At 52.7% G+C, this 16,861-nt stretch overlaps 5 protein-coding genes across 5 annotated transcripts; 4 read left to right on the top strand and 1 right to left on the bottom strand.

Moving 5' to 3' along the window:
• Positions 1-121: 121 nt before the first annotated feature.
• Positions 122-1,630, top strand: J4E88_002156 (uncharacterized protein; the record flags this gene model as incomplete). Its single annotated transcript, XM_049395822.1, has 1 exon — positions 122-1,630. The coding sequence occupies one exon, from the start codon at positions 122-124 to the stop codon at positions 1,628-1,630; it is 1,509 nt and encodes a 502-aa protein (XP_049258226.1).
• A 1,308-nt stretch (positions 1,631-2,938) lies between these two features.
• J4E88_002157 (uncharacterized protein) lies at positions 2,939-4,330 on the top strand (the record flags this gene model as incomplete). Its single annotated transcript, XM_049395823.1, has 2 exons — positions 2,939-3,384; positions 3,445-4,330. The coding sequence occupies 2 exons, from the start codon at positions 2,939-2,941 to the stop codon at positions 4,328-4,330; spliced, it is 1,332 nt and encodes a 443-aa protein (XP_049258227.1).
• Positions 4,331-5,346: 1,016 nt separating this feature from the next.
• Positions 5,347-6,291, top strand: J4E88_002158 (uncharacterized protein; the record flags this gene model as incomplete). The annotated part of the gene is made up of 4 exons (XM_049395824.1): positions 5,347-5,410; positions 5,459-5,493; positions 5,548-5,774; positions 5,868-6,291. The coding sequence occupies 4 exons, from the start codon at positions 5,347-5,349 to the stop codon at positions 6,289-6,291; spliced, it is 750 nt and encodes a 249-aa protein (XP_049258228.1).
• A 3,751-nt stretch (positions 6,292-10,042) lies between these two features.
• On the top strand, positions 10,043-10,861 carry J4E88_002159 (uncharacterized protein; the record flags this gene model as incomplete). Its single annotated transcript, XM_049395825.1, has 2 exons — positions 10,043-10,554; positions 10,609-10,861. 2 exons carry the CDS (start codon positions 10,043-10,045, stop codon positions 10,859-10,861), a joined length of 765 nt encoding a protein of 254 aa, XP_049258229.1.
• A 1,306-nt stretch (positions 10,862-12,167) lies between these two features.
• Positions 12,168-14,340, bottom strand: J4E88_002160 (uncharacterized protein; the record flags this gene model as incomplete). The annotated part of the gene is made up of 2 exons (XM_049395826.1): positions 12,168-14,189; positions 14,245-14,340. The coding sequence occupies 2 exons, from the start codon at positions 14,338-14,340 to the stop codon at positions 12,168-12,170; spliced, it is 2,118 nt and encodes a 705-aa protein (XP_049258230.1).
• Positions 14,341-16,861: the final 2,521 nt, after the last annotated feature.

The following is a 16,861-nucleotide window of genomic DNA, read 5'->3' on the forward strand; positions in this document are numbered from 1 at the left end:
AATCCGCGGGTAGGTACGACCGCTACTAGCGCAGCCTCTTCAGCCTCATCTCGCAGCCACACATCACGCAGGAAAGCAACACCAATCGCATCGCTGCAGTCGGCTCCACACCATCTTCCAGATGGACAGTCACCGGGCTACTGTAGAGACAGTACGTTCTCGCATTCAGCATTTCTACCACAACAAGACCGCATTTCGTGTTTATCATGGTAGCACGAACAGCACCCGCCATGCCCATTTCGACCGAGATGCTATCGTGGACGTAAGCTCCCTCAACCACGTCCTATCCATCGACAGAGTAAAAAGAACGGCGCTTGTCGAACCAAATGTCCCTATGGATGCCTTGGTCAAGGAAACCATGAAGGCGGGCTTGTTGCCTCCTGTGGTTATGGAGTTCCCAGGCATCACCGTAGGAGGAGGCTTCGTAGGCACAGCAGGAGAAAGTAGCAGCTTCAAGTACGGATTTTTCGACCGTACAGTGTTGAGCGCAGAAGTGGTTCTGGCAGATGGCACGCTTGTCACGGCATCCCAGAACGAGAATCAAGAGCTGTTTGAGGGTTTAAGAGGTAGCTTTGGAACACTCGGTGTGCTCACGCTGGTGGAGATGCAGCTTGTTCCTCTCAAGAAGCTGGTTGAAGTTACCTACCATCCAACCTTTTCCTTCGAGAACGCGACAGATAAGATTCAGTACCATACCACCGACGAAAGGAACGATTACGTTGACGGAGTCTTGTTCTCCAAAGGTGCCGGAGTGGTCGTAACAGGGCGCCTCGTTGACAAAGACCGTACGCCGGACTTGCCGATTCAAAGATTCTCCAGACCATGGGACGAGTGGTTTTGGATACGCGCAAAGAAGCTTGCGGCAAAAGGCATCATCACGAAAGAGCTTGTCCCTGTGGAAGACTACCTATTTCGTTATGATCGAGGAGCATTCTGGATGGGAATGTATGCTTACAAGCAGTTTATGGTTCCTTTCATGTGGTTCACACGCTTCTTGCTGGACTACTTTATGCACACGAGGATCATGTATCATGCATTACATGTGTCCGGATACACGGATCGATTCATAATCCACGACATCGCGTTCCCAGCCGCCAACACTGCATCTTTCTTGCAGTATTCAGATCAAGCCTTCAACATATATCCGCTCTGGTTGTGTCCGCTACGGCAGGATGGTAGAAGCTCGATGGGTCATCCCAAGCCGTTCGAGGGTCTTGTCAGTGGGAAAGAGAAGGGCGTTTATGACGGCAAATACATCAGCGTTGGTATCTGGGGCCCTTATTCTTCAAACGAGGCTGAATACGTTCGCGCAAATCGTGAGATCGAAGCAAAGATGCGCGAGCTGGGTGGACTGAAGTGGCTATACAGCCGAGTTTTCTACACCGAAAACGAATGGTGGCAAGTCTACGATAAGCGCGAGTATGATACGCTACGCAGCAAGTACAATGCAGATTCTCTGCCAACAATATGGGACAAGGTCAAAGACCGAGGAAGAAAGGAAGAGTTCGGTCCAGGCCTGAAAGGTATGCTGAAACGCATCGTGAAGAGCAACGCTTTCTTAAGTGGACTCTATGGCATCTACAAGGCGGTCAAAGGTGGAGATTACATGTTGAAGAAAAAGGTTTCCTAGAGCCAAAGTAGTCAAGAATCAGCCGTGTAGTGCAGACATGTGGTATTGAGCAAGTCTTGAATAGTACAAAGCCCATAAGGGGTTAGCGGTGTCTTCGGGCTGCCGGAGACATCCTCGTGGAACATGAACTGAAATCTCCTCACGTTATCACCTCTCGACTACAGTACCTCATGCCCCGCCTCTCGCTGAAAACCATGATTTGATATTCCTGCTACCGGAGATAGCTGTTCTAGAAGAAGATGCGCGATCGTCACGGAAGCCTCGTTGCCGTCGCAGAGCGGGCCATGACGTTTAGGGGGCACGGCGCGCCTTCTGCGATCAAGGCCGAAGATTCCAAATTCTTAGCGCAAGTCAACGATCAACACCACGGACATTGCGACCGTGCTCAATTACAAACCAAAGGCAATTATAATCGCGTCATTGTCGAGGATCTCGCTGCCCGGGTATCAAGACGCGAACGTCTTGTTGCTTACACATTCGTGTTGTGTCCAGTCACAGTGCAGCGTGGTCCCGAGGATTGGTCTGGTTCCGACCACCCACCTTCATGCAGGTCGTGTACCGTCGCTACTTGGGTACTGCCGAACCACATCACGAGGCTATTGCAAATACAACCAACGATAACTTCGGCTGCAAGGAGTCCCTGCGTCTCTGTCAACCCACCGCACAAAAGCACAAGTGAACGGTTCACGTCCAGCGCGAAGACTCGTTGCGAAACATCTCCGTGGCCTAATTGACCATATACGTATGTTATGGACGCGTTCTAGGCGTAGGGGAGCACATTTCAGTGTACCTGCGTACCGTAGCTTCCGCCTATGGTGGCGAGTAGTCTCATTATACAAGAGCTAACGGCTGCCATACTTCATCGATTACCCAATCCAGCCTATGATGCCCCACGGAGTCCCACTAACTACTGGGGTAAAACCGCGCTCGGCGCGGGACTACTTGCTTTCGCACCTCACAATCTCCTTCTTTCGGATGTCGCCTTGCCGGTACTTGAGTTAGCTGCTGATTTTACCTGCATATGGTTCCCTGCGGTACATTAACTAGAGGGCCGATAATCAACTATTGGTTGCACAACGTCAATTCGGATGAATAAACTGTTCGGCAACGCTATGGAAAGTTCGATCGACGAGTTCGCGCGCTTTGGATTTGTTGGTAGCTCCAGTATTGGAAGGGTTGTAATGTAAGGGTGCAGGAGCCAGTCGTGTGCTGTTGGTACTATATAATGTGGCGGCCACATTCGGTCGCGAATGAACCACCAGTACTCAGGTCAAGTCTCACTTCAACTCACCATTCTTCCGCAACAAAATGGCTCCACTCAAAGCATTGCTACCCCTCGCCCTGGCCAGCGTCGCTGCCGCCAGACAATGCGCAAACTTCATGATACAGACCCCTATCACCTCGCGACAGGGACAGTTCAAGGAAGTACCAGTCGAAGGTAACCTCGACGTCGGCGCATTCGTAGCTAGCTTCAACCAGTTCGGCAAGAACTACAGCGCGGAGCTTCTTGAGGGTTACCAGACCCTTCAAGGAACCTACAACATCTCTGCGCAATACTGTAAGCCAGCCAGCGGTAGCGGAAACACGATTCAGCTCTTGAGCCACGGTATCGGCTTTGACAAGACTTACTGGGATCTGGAGTACGAAAACTACAATTACAGCTACGTCGACGTCGCGTTGGCCGCTGGTTACAGTACGCTCGCGATCGACCGTCTCGGTATCGGTAACTCGTCTCACGGAGACCCCTTCAACGAGTAAGTGACAACTCTATAGCAATCGTTGTGTACCATATACTAATCAGGTATTTTCTTCAGGATCCAAGCACAAGCGGAAGTCGAAGCCCTCAACTCTGTCACTACACAGCTGCGTGAGGGCAAGATCCCAGAGATCAGCTGCGCATACGAGAAGGTCATCCACGTTGGCCACTCCTTCGGCAGCGTTCAGTCCTACTGGCTCTCCGCCCTCTACCCCGAGAACACCGACGGCGTCATCCTCACCGGATTCTCCGTCGCCGGACAATTCCTCGCATACATCACTGCCGGATGGAACCTACACAGCGCCCGTCTCAACCAGCCCCTCCGCTTCGGAAATGCGTCCAACGATGTCATCGAATCCATCGCCAGCCAGTACGACCTAAGCGACAACATCGTTGGCAGTCTTCAGAAGATCCTTGCGGCCGCTGGTGTGGACCTGACCTCCGACGAGGTCTGGAACGAGCTCGCGACCACCGAAGTCCTCGACTTGATCAACGGATACAACAAGACCGTTACCCAATACGACTACCCCTCCGGCTACATGGCACACTCCGACCTCACAGCCCTACAGTACGCTTTCCTCCAGCCCGGCAACTACGACGTCGGCCTCGCTCTCGTAGCCGAGAAGACCAAGCAGCCCGTCACCACCGGCGAACTCTTGACTATCGGCGGCTCACCCAGCTCGTCTCCCTTCACTGGCCCCGTCCTTGTCATCACTGGGGAGACAGACGTTCCCTTCTGTGGTGGCAACTGCTACGGTCAACTCATGGGTTCCAACGCCTCCAACATCCCCGAGGGCGTCGCCATGGCCTACCCCAACGCCTCTGCTTTCGAGTCCTACATCCAGCCTAACACTGGCCACGGTTTGAACTTCCACTACAACGCCACAGCTGGCTACCAAGTGATGCAGGACTTCTTGGCTAGCAACGGTCTTGCTGCGCAGTAAGCGTCGTACTTTGTATTGTGTGTCGCGTCTATTCTTCCGTTGAGGCTGGGCGCTGAATGCGCATTTCGCAAGTTTGATGCATATTCTAAACTAGCGTCAGAGAATGAATACGTATTCTTTGTAATATCATGCACAAAAATCGTCACCTGAAAGTTTTGCGCGTTGTATTCGGTGTGGCTTACTCATGCACATGCCTGTCGCAAGCCATCACCAATACTGAAGTACCTGGGTTGACTTTCTAAGCCTTGACTAAATGATCGCAAGCAGTGACACTCAGGCACGATCTCGCTTCCCCGAAAATTCCGCGCAAGCGTGGTGACCAAATGCTGATGAATAAGCCTTGTCATTGCTGACTTGACAGCTAGGTGTGCAGAAAACGCTCGGCGTCTCCACACCTCCGTGCACGATAGGGAGAGCTCAGAACACCATTGACGGTTATCGCACCACATTGTCCTCGCCCATTGCACCACTGATTATCAAAGTCTTACTCAGATTGTCGCCGTCGTATACGACGCCTCAACACCAAGGATGTCGACGATGGCCCGCTTCGCCCATGCACGACGTCTCGACTAGGACCCGTGATGCGGGGCTATATCATGAAGGTAGCCAATGCTGAGCCGTGAGGCTGGCAAATAATCTGGGCACAGTGTTTGTCATGGCTTTGATAGCATTGCAAACAACAAGATCTCCGGGTCGAGATGGTAGTCTGAAGCTGCACCAATGCAGGACTTGGTTACGTGCTCCGCCTTAACATGGACCTAAAGCATCTTGTACGAGGGTGGGCTTGCGGGCCAAGGCGTGGCGTGGCGTGGCGAGGTATCTGCGCAGTGGAGTAGATGCGATTGAACGAGGTTTGGGCGGGAGGTAGGAGTCAAGGTGGATGAGGCTGAAGACTCTGTAGACGTATAAAGAGGTCTTCCAACTGCTCTCAAGTTACACATCCATTGCAATAATATCGGATACTTCTTAGACTCCGGAGCATAGCCTGATATACCGATCATTCATCAGTCGTTAAGATGAAGTTCAGTTCCGCCATCGCCCTCGCGGCCCTCACGCTGTTCAACACTGTGTGCGGTGATGGTACGATTGCCCTGTAAGACATGGCTTCCAGCAACTAACTTGCCTCAGCTGTACCATGGGAGCGCATCGACAAGGACAAGGCGGTGAGTCTTCTTCATACTCTCCAACCCCATCTCCCTATCTAACGTCCCACGTAGCTCCTCCTCATTCTCGACTTGCAAGTCGGCCTCTTCCAGCTAGCCAGAGACTGGGACCCAACCCTCTACAAGCAAAACATCCTGGCGCACGCCGAACTTGGGAAAGTTTTTGATATACCTGTCATTTTGAGCACGTCTGCAGATCAAGGACCCAATGGGCCTTTGCCGAAGGAGATGCTAGAGATGTATCCTGATGCGCCTCTTATCCGGCGTCAGGGTGAGGTTAGGTAAGTCGTCTTCCTCATTGTTATCACTATACCTTGTGTCAACACATCACAATGCCTGCCTCTCAACAAACACCCCTCCTAACACATCCCCAGCGCCTGGGACAACGAAGCCTTCCGCGCCGCCATCCGCGCAACAAACCGCACGCAAATCATCGTCGGCGGCATCACAACCGACGTCTGCACCACCTTCCTCGCCCTCGCCCTGCGCTCAGAAGGCTACTCCGTCTTCGCCAACGTCGAATCCAGCGGCACCTACACGCAGCTCGTGCGCGACACGGCAAACGCGCGCATGCAGGCCGCGGGTGTGCAGCTCGTTTCTCTCTTCTCCATTGTATGCGATCTCATGCGGGATTGGCGCAATACGCCTGGTGCGAAAGAGCTGCTGCCGTACTTGGACAAGTATCTTCCGGTTTATGGGGCGGTGGCGAGGGGTCATGCGGCGGCCGTGGAGAATGGGACGGTTATTCCGGGCGAGATTGAGCTTATTACGGGGGAGAATGGGACGATTCTGTTGTAGAGGGGCGTGAGGGGTGACGCGGTTGGCGACGCGCGGGGAGGCGGAGAGTACTGGTAGGTAGCGAGTCGGAGGATTTGACGGAGAGGCACATGATGGCTGGTGGAGGGGACTGCGTGCAATGTTGATAGCAATGTCAACTGTTCAAGAGCGATGAAGTTACAGCACTTTGTTGATCGTGTGGGTGTTCATGACGCTTCTGGCGGGTCAACATTGATACGGCAGCTCTTGGCGAGACCAAGGGCAAGCCGACGCGAAGCCACCTCGGCATCTGAGAGCCCATCTGTCACTGTCTTCCTCAACACCAAGAGACGTGATCACACACACCTGAATCTGTGGGACTCACCGCCGCGTTGCCGTCAATCGCGGCATGCTTTACAATGTGAGCAATGCGGAGCCTGGCGACAACCTGCCGATACTCCCACACGCCGTGCAACTGCTGCCTTCAAATCCTACAACAGGACCTTCGAGTTATGCATTCAGATAAGCACATGAGACACGGGCAGAATAAACAAGGGTACTTCGTGGGAATGTTCCAAGGTAGGAGCGACCGCTAGTGAGAGGCCTTTGACGGGCATCCTGATCTGGTGTATATCGGTCTTGCCTGATTCACGAATGGAGTCAACTACGTCCGCAGCACAGTACTCGTTGCCTCGAGAGTATCTAAGCAGTCGCTATCTGCACCCGTGTCCTTGCACTTACCTTCGCTCCACGTATAGCTCTCTTGACACTATCACAAGACGCCCCCGATCCTTACCACGAACAGCCATCGCTATCATTCCATCCATCATTTACCTGTAAAGGCCAATCATGTCCCTCTCCAGAAACCACTCATTCCCACCGGTCATCAGTGTACGACATGATGCGACCGAATACATACCAGATTTGCCTCCCTCGCTCGCTGTATGGCTCATGCTACGTACCAGGAACGCCAGCAAAATCGGTTTAGCGGGGTTCAACAAACGCTGCATGGTCTGCGAGCAGTTTGTGTGCAATTTCTGGACCGAAGCATGCGACCACAGAGTGAGGTGGCTCACGAAAGAAGCGGCGAAAGAAGAACTGGCAATGTTGACACCGCAGCCATATCTCCGACGACGGCTTTCAGAAGACTTCGTCGAACGATCCGTTCTTGCACAGCAGCGCCCAAGCCTCCCACTGTCAACGAAATGCTTATCACCGAACCCAGATGTATCGTGTATAAGCGCGCAGCTTGCACAACCCCATACCTTCGTTCCTTCCCAAACCCGTAACACAACGGAAGGCATAGCACCGAAATATTGCAGATGGGAAAAATCTGGTGTACATACATGCGCTAGTCCCACTGGCAGCTGTAAAATCGCAGTCAAGATCCTCACGCGCGGATGTCGGCATGTCATCGGTCAAGACTGTCTCTATCGATGGATCATAGCAGGAAAGAACTGGTGCCGGTTTTGCGGTGTGGTTTGGTTCAAGGAAGAGAAGTCTAAGATCACGAGAATGGCGCTACTAAAAGAGTGTTTTCGGGGTAGGGCGGATTATGTCGAGCACTTGGGCGCCATATGTGGGAAAGAAGAGTTCCAACAACTTGCGACACAGTGTGGAACCGTGAGAGAGGGCGAGTGGAAAGGTATCCTTGCTAGAGAGCTGGAGCGGATAATACTGGGGCAGTGTGGACTCCAGAAAGATATGGAATCTATGAGAAAAGAGATACTGAGGATGGATCCGAGCTTTGTGGATACTTGGGATGAGCTGAAAGAGGACCTCGAGAAACAGTGCTGCAGCGACGCGGTAGCACCTTGGACCGTCAATGAGAACTCACCGGCACCGTGGGACCCATACCAAAATCCGAGCGCGCGCAAAGGCATCCATATTCCCCATCACAAATGTCGTTAGATTCTTCCAGCGACAGCTGTCAGTCTGAGCATTTACCGCGATACCACGTTCTCATAGAGACAATCGTTCCGTCGCTAAGACACTAGAGAATCTAACCATTTCCACTCTCATGACTCCACTTCTTCCGTGATCCTCGTTCAAGAGACATCCAACATGGAATTCAGCGATATGATATCAACCGCGGTTATACAGACCCACCATTGTGAAACAGCACATGCAGCAACCCTGATCTCTATCACTCACAAGCTTTCCGCGGCATTTCTTAGCACATGGAGATCCGTTTCGGAAGCTCAAGCCAGGCGTTTCGTGAGAAAAAGGTAATTCACAACTCCAACTGTTTGGCCTTCCGCCCCGCTGTCGCGCAAGAGTTGCTGTATGCTTAAGTAGCGGCGCGCGGAGGGAACGCCGTGTTCGATAGTCCACGGTATCTGACATGACAGCTGAGACTCTCAAACTCTAGACAAACAGCTGTACGAGCAACACAAACGCGACCGGAAGGTGAGTCGGTGTCTCCGTACCACCTCACGAAACTGTCCGGTCCAGAGCCCTCCAGAGCGCTCGCGCTCCCACTTACCAAGACCAGAAAGGACCCGCGTACTATACGATGTATTACCAGTACCTGCTTGGCGACGAGAAAAAAAGAAAGAATATTAATAGCTCAAGCCGTGGGGAAGGACCGAGAGATGTTTATCGTCGTTCTGGCTCTAGCCTCAGGTACGACTCGGAAGGATGCCGAGGAGAGAAGGAAAAATAGATGTGCTATGGCTGGAAGAGGGTTGGTGTACTGGATGTGGACGTCCGTGTGTCGAGAGTAACGTTTCGCAGTCCGTTTTCGAGGGTGGAGCCCCCTGTCTGTGAGTGCGGTACCCGGAGTGAGGTCCGCACCATGACAGAGGACGGAAGTTGCAAACGAGTGAAGTCATCGCTGGAGTGCGCAAGACGATCAGAAACTGAGATGAACACCATCTCTAGCATCATCCATCGAACGAAGGAAAAGTGACGATGCTTGAATCTGTGGGGACGCCGCTAGCCATAACGCGGTTCCCAGCTGCGCCTCCAGCAACCAATGCACCAATGACCTTTGCAATCTAACCCACACTTTCCACCAAACACTAACCTCCCATCAGCTCACCCATCTTATCTTAATGTGCTCACAGACAACCCGCCGTTCACCTACTGCACACACGAGCGCTCATCTCGGCTAAAGCTACAGCAAAAAGGCGCAGCGCAGCGCGCACCCCGGCGTGACCGCTGACTCTAGAACCCGGTCTCTGCTTCCCGCTTAGACCCCGGCGAGATGCTACTGTGCGAAACGGCCGGCTGTGGTGTGGGCGTAGCTGATACAACAGCTGCGCTGAACACAGAATGGGCAGAGGCGGGGGAGTTTTTCGCATATAGACTGGGCTGCTGCTGCGCGCATCCGGAATTTCACCTGTTCACCATTTCAACTAATCTAATCAATCCCATCGACGGTTCGCTATCGCATAGCATTGCATAGCATCATCATCCTTCATAAGCACCACCAACACCACACTCCCCTACCCATCTACCACCTTATCTCCATCAGCCCATTACATCAGGCCGCCAGATTACCACCCAACTTGACGCACCAGCAATTCCACTGCTTATCATCAACCACATCGCTTACTTAGGTATCAAGGCCCAGTCCTTGGTAGGTATGTCATCTTGGAAAAAGTACGCCCGAAAACATCACTAACGGACCGACCAGCAAGGGAATCCCAACCGCTGCGCCTCTTCCCCTCACCTTGGTACAGACGTAACATCGCGTGGCTTTGTTAACACCAAGAGAAAACTACACTTATAATCGTGTGTCTCTCGTCTCTACGGAGAAACGACACCATAATCACCACCACACACGACCATGTTGGCCAAAATCTCTACGTCGCTCGTTGCGACTCTGCTGCTCTCATCGACAACTCTTGCCGCGCCTACACAAACACATTGTCGCTGCGAAATCGTTGCTGATATGCCGTCATCATCCGTTCCCGCTTCTGCTGCCTACACACCTTCCGCCGCACATTGGTCACCAGCAGACCCTTCGCAAAGTCCCGTCGCAGCACTCAATGTATGCGCAAGCCTAGGATCGGAATTGCAGAAGCTGCAACACACAGAGCCGGAGCTGTACGACTCGTATATGGCAGGTGCTATCAAGGACGCGCCGCAGAAGCCGGTACCGACCGCGGTGCTGATGAACAGTCATGAGGAGGCACAGTCAACGTCAAGTCCACACAGGAGAATAGTGTGTCATGCGGAATCGATATTGTCTACGCCAGAGTTTCATAGCTCGTTTGTGGGACTGTGGGCGCTGCAGATGATTGTTGTGGTGGCCATCTTGGCTTGTGTTGCTGAGGGTTTGCACCTGGGTAAACAATGGTAAGACAACTTGGCTCCTCTTCACTATTTCTCGTATGCTAACGGTATTTCTAGGATGAAAAACAACAGCTCTCCTGAGCCAGTGTCCGAGAAGAGCAGCCTGCGCTTGACCGGTGCCGAAAGGCGTCTCCTAGCCATCCCCACTGGTCCCCAGGAAGCAGATTCAGTGTTCAGCCCAGGCGCAGAGAAGAAGCTACGAGCGTACGAGACGACACGATACTTTGTCACGCAAGCATCGAGTGGACGGAGAGAGTTCATTGCGTATGATGATGATAGCGATGATGAGGCGAACAGGCCTGTGATGTAGTGTTACCCACATCACGGCTTTGATTGAATGAATGTATTATGTTCCACCTTCCACTACCTGTCCACCGTGCATGCATGTTCCAGCGATGCGAAGGCGTCGTGGTAGTGTGGTTCGGTGCTACAACATCTCGTCCAAGCACACAACAGCGCCTTATCTTTCCCCGCATGTCATGGGGTTTCACCCACCATGACACTTGCGCAAATCAATGTTGGACCTACAACATGCCCGACACCTCGTGGTTTTACCCACGAGTACAAATGACAGTGTCTGGGATACACAGCGCCGGTGACTTTCCCCTATCGTCCCTCCTTCCTCTTTCGTCCCTGCCACCACCCACCACCAAGGTATCGTACAACAAAGCTCGCGATGAGACATCGCATAACAAAAAGAGCAAACGCTCAACAAAACAGTAAAGCAAATGGGTATCGTGAAGCAAGAACAAGAACGCTAAAGCAAGTAGTGTACATACAAGTCACCCGAACGATGCATCGATCCAATCGTGGCAGGGTGCAAACGGTCGAGCCAGGTAGTGGGCGCAAGGATGCATGGCCGTAGTGGACGAAAGTGTCGCGATCGGAAACACATGGAAGCATCCACTCATACCTACCTGAAAGGGAAGAAAAGTAATATACAAACAGCGGGGGTATCGCAAGGGTAAAAGAGGAATTAGTGTTGTTGCTTGGTATGGTATTGTCGCATGGAAAGATTAGGTCGCTCGGGTTGTCGCTATGGGCATCTCGATAGATGTCATTATTAGGCGGAATTGGGTCCTGGTATGGGTCCAGATATCGGTACAAGTCATCGTGACAGGTCATCGCAGTGGGCTGATCGCAGCTGGGGGTATCGTAATGGGACAAGGTCGCAGAAGGGGATGTGGTCGCTGGCAGAGCATTCCAGATGGATACCAGTATTAAGGGTTTGTTTATCGCAGTAGGCAATGGGATGGTCGCTAGGGTATCGCGCGGGGTATCGTAGTCGTATTATGGTAGTGTCGCGGTAGGCCAGGGTCCACATTTCACATCACCGGGATGCTGAGAACCGAGGAGTCTAGGTGGAAGCCGTACATTAGAGTTCGTATCGAGGACAGTACTGTGGATACAGTCGTACAGGGGAGGACCAGAACTTGGTCTCCAGGAATGGCGCGCTAATAAGAAATAGGAACAGGATGTCGAACGCCGTAGAGAAATGCCGTATCCAGGAAAAGCGCTAATGTGATGTCGTAAATGTATCGTAGAAAGGACAGAGTTTTGGTTGAGGGGAGCCGCGAGGTTCCGCCCCATGGTCGGTAGAGGTCGACAAGGTTGGTTCACATGATGGTGTGGTAACCCTTATCGTTCATGACGTCAATCCAGAACGCGTCTTGGCCCTCGTCAGACTGGCGCCAGGTCTCCTTGATGAGCTGGATCATCTTGCGAAGAGGCTTGTTGGGGAGCCTAAGAGCGAACTCTTGCAAGCGCCTGATGACAAACTCACGAGCGGCGACGACCTCTGCGTCGTTGGCCTGCACGTCGAAGAAGTCAATCGAAGAGACAAACTTCAACTCAGAAGCACACACAACAAGCAGAAGCGGTTGGATGCAGAATGTACCAGACGAGGAAGGCAGAGACTCGAGTGACCGGATGATGTGCATGGCAAGTGAGTTGAGCCACAGCTTGATGTCGGTAGCCTCGTAGACTGTCTCGAATCGCGGCGTAGGGAAGGCGAACTCGATGTTCTCGCTACCCTTGGTCTTGCCGGATCCCAAGCGCTTGCGTAGAATGGAGGGGAAGACACGGTAGATCTCCAACAAGCCAGACAGACGGTAGGCCTCGGCGATGGTGACGAAGTGTTCCTTGGGGGTACGCTCATCACCAGTGTCAATGACCTGATCGACTGATGGGTAGTCAACAGCTAGGAGGTCCTCTTCCAATGAGGCGGCGTTCTGAAGGTTCTCTTGTCGTCGGCGGAGGTCCATCGAGTTCTCACGGTCCATCGAACGCTCCTTGCGAACTAAACGACCGACCTCGGCGAACAGGAAGTGGATCATTGGAGCGATGCCTGTCCAGGGATGAGGGACAGTCTTTCCTTGCGGCCCACGCGCAGCAGGAGTGTTCGTCCTGGCGGTGATGCTAGGTCGCAGTCCTGACTTGGGCGAGAAGCTCATGGCATCTTCTGTTACGAAGCCCATGAGCATCTCCCAGTGGATCAAAGACTCCTCAAAGAACTGTGCCTCGCGCTCGACCTCAATGCCGCCCGACCTACTGAAAAGCTTGGGGAGGATGAGGTCTCGCGCGATAGACAAGTACTCGAGTCCGAGCGCGTTGCTGTCGTGCCATGAGGTGGTGAGACCAAGTAGCATGATGCTCAAGAACGTCTTGGTTGCGCTTGTGTGATCCCTCTGAGCAAGTGGAAGCTCCAGCTCCAGTGCCTCGCGCGCCTTGCGCTGTAGCTCAAGGCCGGTTGCCGCCATGTTGGGGAATGTGTTGGCAAGATGCGCGGCAGCCATGGATTGGATCGCGTAATTAATGGAAGGGCAGTCCTTGTAGATGCGGCCAATGGTAGTCCGGAAGGGGTTAAGAACAGAATCGAAAGAAGAAAACACAGCGCAGACGTCCTTGAAGTAATGCTGGACGAGCAGTGACTCGACATCATCCGGAGAGGATGGGTCTGGAGAAGGACTTGGAAGACGATACAAGTCAAGAAGCAGCGAACGCGAGAGCCTGGGGCTAGACTCTCGGTTCTGTTCCCGGTCCATGACAGGTAACGAAGTAGAACTCATGTCTTGCTTCTGTGAAAGGTCTTGCATGTCGAACTGAAGGTCCTCCAATGATCCAGAGTCGAAGTCGATGTTGTCGAATGGATCAAAGCTGAAGTCTTCGTTGGGCATTTGGATAGCGTCAGCGAAGCCATCAAGCATGATGGGGTCCATGTTGTTGACATCCTCCATGGGGAAAGGCTCGTACTCGCGAGGGGAATCACCATCCTCGGTAGACGACTCCTGTATCGAGGCTGGTTCCTCAAAGCTTGGTGGGGATGGGACTGCTGATGAGGCCTGTGTTGTCAAGGGTTGTTGTGTGGGAGGGGAGTTCTTCCTGCCTGCAGGGAGGACGGCAGCCAACGCAGCCTCGATACCACTGGCGACGTTCTGAGGAAGGGGCGACTTCGCTGCCGGTGAAGTGGTAGAGGTGGCGTCGGGTGTTGACCTAGGTCTAGGGGACGCCGACTTGGACTGGGCGGGGTTGAAGACTTCGTACTTTGTCGACCATTTCAGAGTCTTCTCGTAGCCAGGGCACGCGACGTTCCTTTTCTTGCACTGCAAGCAACCGGGAGCGGTCTCGTCACATTTGAGCTTTGTTTTTGTCAGCAAGTGGGCCAGTGCAGTAGGCGCAATCGTTGGACTTTACCCTCTTGAGTTTGCATCGACCACATCCGTTCCTGGACTTGGTCTTCTTAGCCTTCAGATCTCTCGCCAAAACCTTGTCTTGAGCCAATGCGGGCATCTTGAGTATCAGGGTAGAGTAGACTTGGTTGGAGGGGGGCGAGGTCTGGGAATGTCGAACGACAATGGGGTGAGAATCCCGGTGCGAAGTAATAGGACTTAAGATGCGGATCCAGTGAATGCGGATACGACGCTTCAAATGCGCGTGACGGGTCAGTGACACAGCCGATGGTTCCCTTCGCCTATCATTAGACCGGTGTGGGCCAAGATAGCAGCTGATAAAAACATGTCGCTGGTGTGGTTGATGCAGGGTGTCTGAGCCTGGATGCCGAGCTTCGGCCTTTCAGCAACCCAGCTTTCCCCGAAGTATCCATATCGTGCATCAGCGTGCGGCTGATTGGCCAGCCACCGCAGTCGAGCGTCGCATTTTCGCTCGTTAAACCCCTCTATGGGAGGACGCCCGCTCAGCGGAAAAGTTGGACACGCGATTGATAGATTATCCGCATCGCCTGAAACTATCATCAGTGGCGGGCTCGTAAAGAAGGTTATAGCCAAAAAAGCATCATGAGGATGTTGAGAGTCTGGAGATAAGGCAGATCAACGGCTACCCCACAATCATCCAGAAGTGGGATCAAAGAAGTGGATTTGATAACTATGTATAGTTAGCGCCAGACATTAGTGCCGCTAGTAGCATCATCTTGCTTCACGATAACCTCAGCCCAAGATAAAGCCACGTCTGCACGCATGCCCCATGACGATGTCGGAGCGTCAACCAACGCAGCGTCCAGGCCTGCTCATATCAGCGCATGCAGTTATCGGCATGACTATCTAGAGATCCGACTCTGAGCGACCGCCTCGAACGAAGCGACCTATCACATGAGCTTCGCAAGGTCCTCGTAACACGGTATAAGCCATGAAGACATTAAAACCGTTATCTTCTACGAGGCGGCTCTGCGTTGATCGGCAGTTACCAAAGGCGCTACTGCACTCCTTGTCGAGCTCTGCCCTTGCTAAGCAGTGCCATGCCACCGGGCCTGGTCAAGCAATTGGCTGTCGCTAGTGGCATCGAGACGAGGCACACGTCGAACTTCTGTAGAGGCTGGATGCCAATATCCTTCCAGCGCATGGCTACCCCGCAAACTCAATACGAGAGACGTAAGAACAACAACCGTGTCACCGCTGAAATTCTGGGGTAAGAATCCGGGGCCGATGCATCCAAAAGTGCGCGATGTGTAATGCCAAGCTCAAGACCGCGACTTCACATCTGGGGAAACGCTGAGCTAGGAATGATACGATGTCGGAGATGCACGCAGTGGTGGACCGTTCACCGACAGGCGACAGGGCCTATCCCGACGGAAAATTCTTCACGAACACCACCACCATCGGAAAGTTCAACGGCTGCTGTTTTCCGCCACCACACGACTCCACATTGCGAATGCGAACGACAGCACGGAATGTAATCCGAACAAAATTTCGATAGAATGCGATAAGCCTAGACTGCCACTACTGCGCGTCTACTGTACGACATCGATGAGTTTAATCGTGGTGGCTCAACCTTGACTGCTGTCAGAGAATGTCATTTCATCCCGGCTTGGCCTAAACTTTGGAAGACGGACAGCATCATCGCGTGGTTCATCCACAGCCCCATTACAGCATGGCGACACGTCGACATCAAAGTATGACTATGAGCACACGACACATACGACTTGACGAGCCGATTACGACTGTCACCATCCGGACATCGCTGAGTTAATTCTGATGGCTCTACCTTGACTGCTGTCAAAGAGTGCCCCTTGATCCCGGTCTGGCGTCAACTTTGGAGGTCGGATAGCCTCTTCACGTGGTTCTTTGACCGCCCCATTACAACATGACAACGCGTCCATGTGTATGAATGTAATCAGTCTGTGTGGTCGGAATATGACCACAAGCACACGACACGTGTGACTCGTGGAGTCACTCACGGTCAACACGTGCACTTGCGTTACCACAATCCACTCGCATTTCAGGAACTCTCCGGATCTCAAGTCGCCCTTTAATCCCCCAAACCAAGAAGAAGACATTGCATCTTTGAGTAAGGCCGGGACATGGTCTTGGTCCGGGCTGATCACCAAACTCTTATCTTGATATGCACGATAATAGCCATGGTTTCAAGATAGAGATGCGTCTTTCACACACTCTTGTAATGGCAACCACAAAGCATACATAGTCTTCTGCGTCTTTCCCCAAGGTTAGATCAAACCAGTCGCACTGCCTTTGCCTCCTTCACGCCCGCGAGCTTCCCGAAACGGAGAGGCAGGCAGTCAGTATGCCCCACACACTGAGACAAGAGTGAAGAAGAAGGAAACGTACAATCTACGTATTCGACTAAAGGCTCTTTCCACTGATCTACTATCATTAAGTTATAGGCCCTACTTCGGTATATTGACTTCACTTTCTTATCAAAGAGAGCACCCAGCCAAGCCTACCACTGCTCCACAATCAATCAACCAGGCTGGTCGCGCGAAAGATAAGAAGGAAGGAGGAAACGGATCTCATTTCGAACTTTCACAGGGTCGATGGTAGGTAGTGAAAGTCCAAATACC

The sequence above is a fragment of the Alternaria novae-zelandiae genome, assembly GCF_023758075.1.
Source record: "Alternaria novae-zelandiae strain BMP 2774 chromosome Unknown scaffold_3, whole genome shotgun sequence".
NCBI lineage: Eukaryota > Fungi > Ascomycota > Dothideomycetes > Pleosporales > Pleosporaceae > Alternaria > Alternaria novae-zelandiae.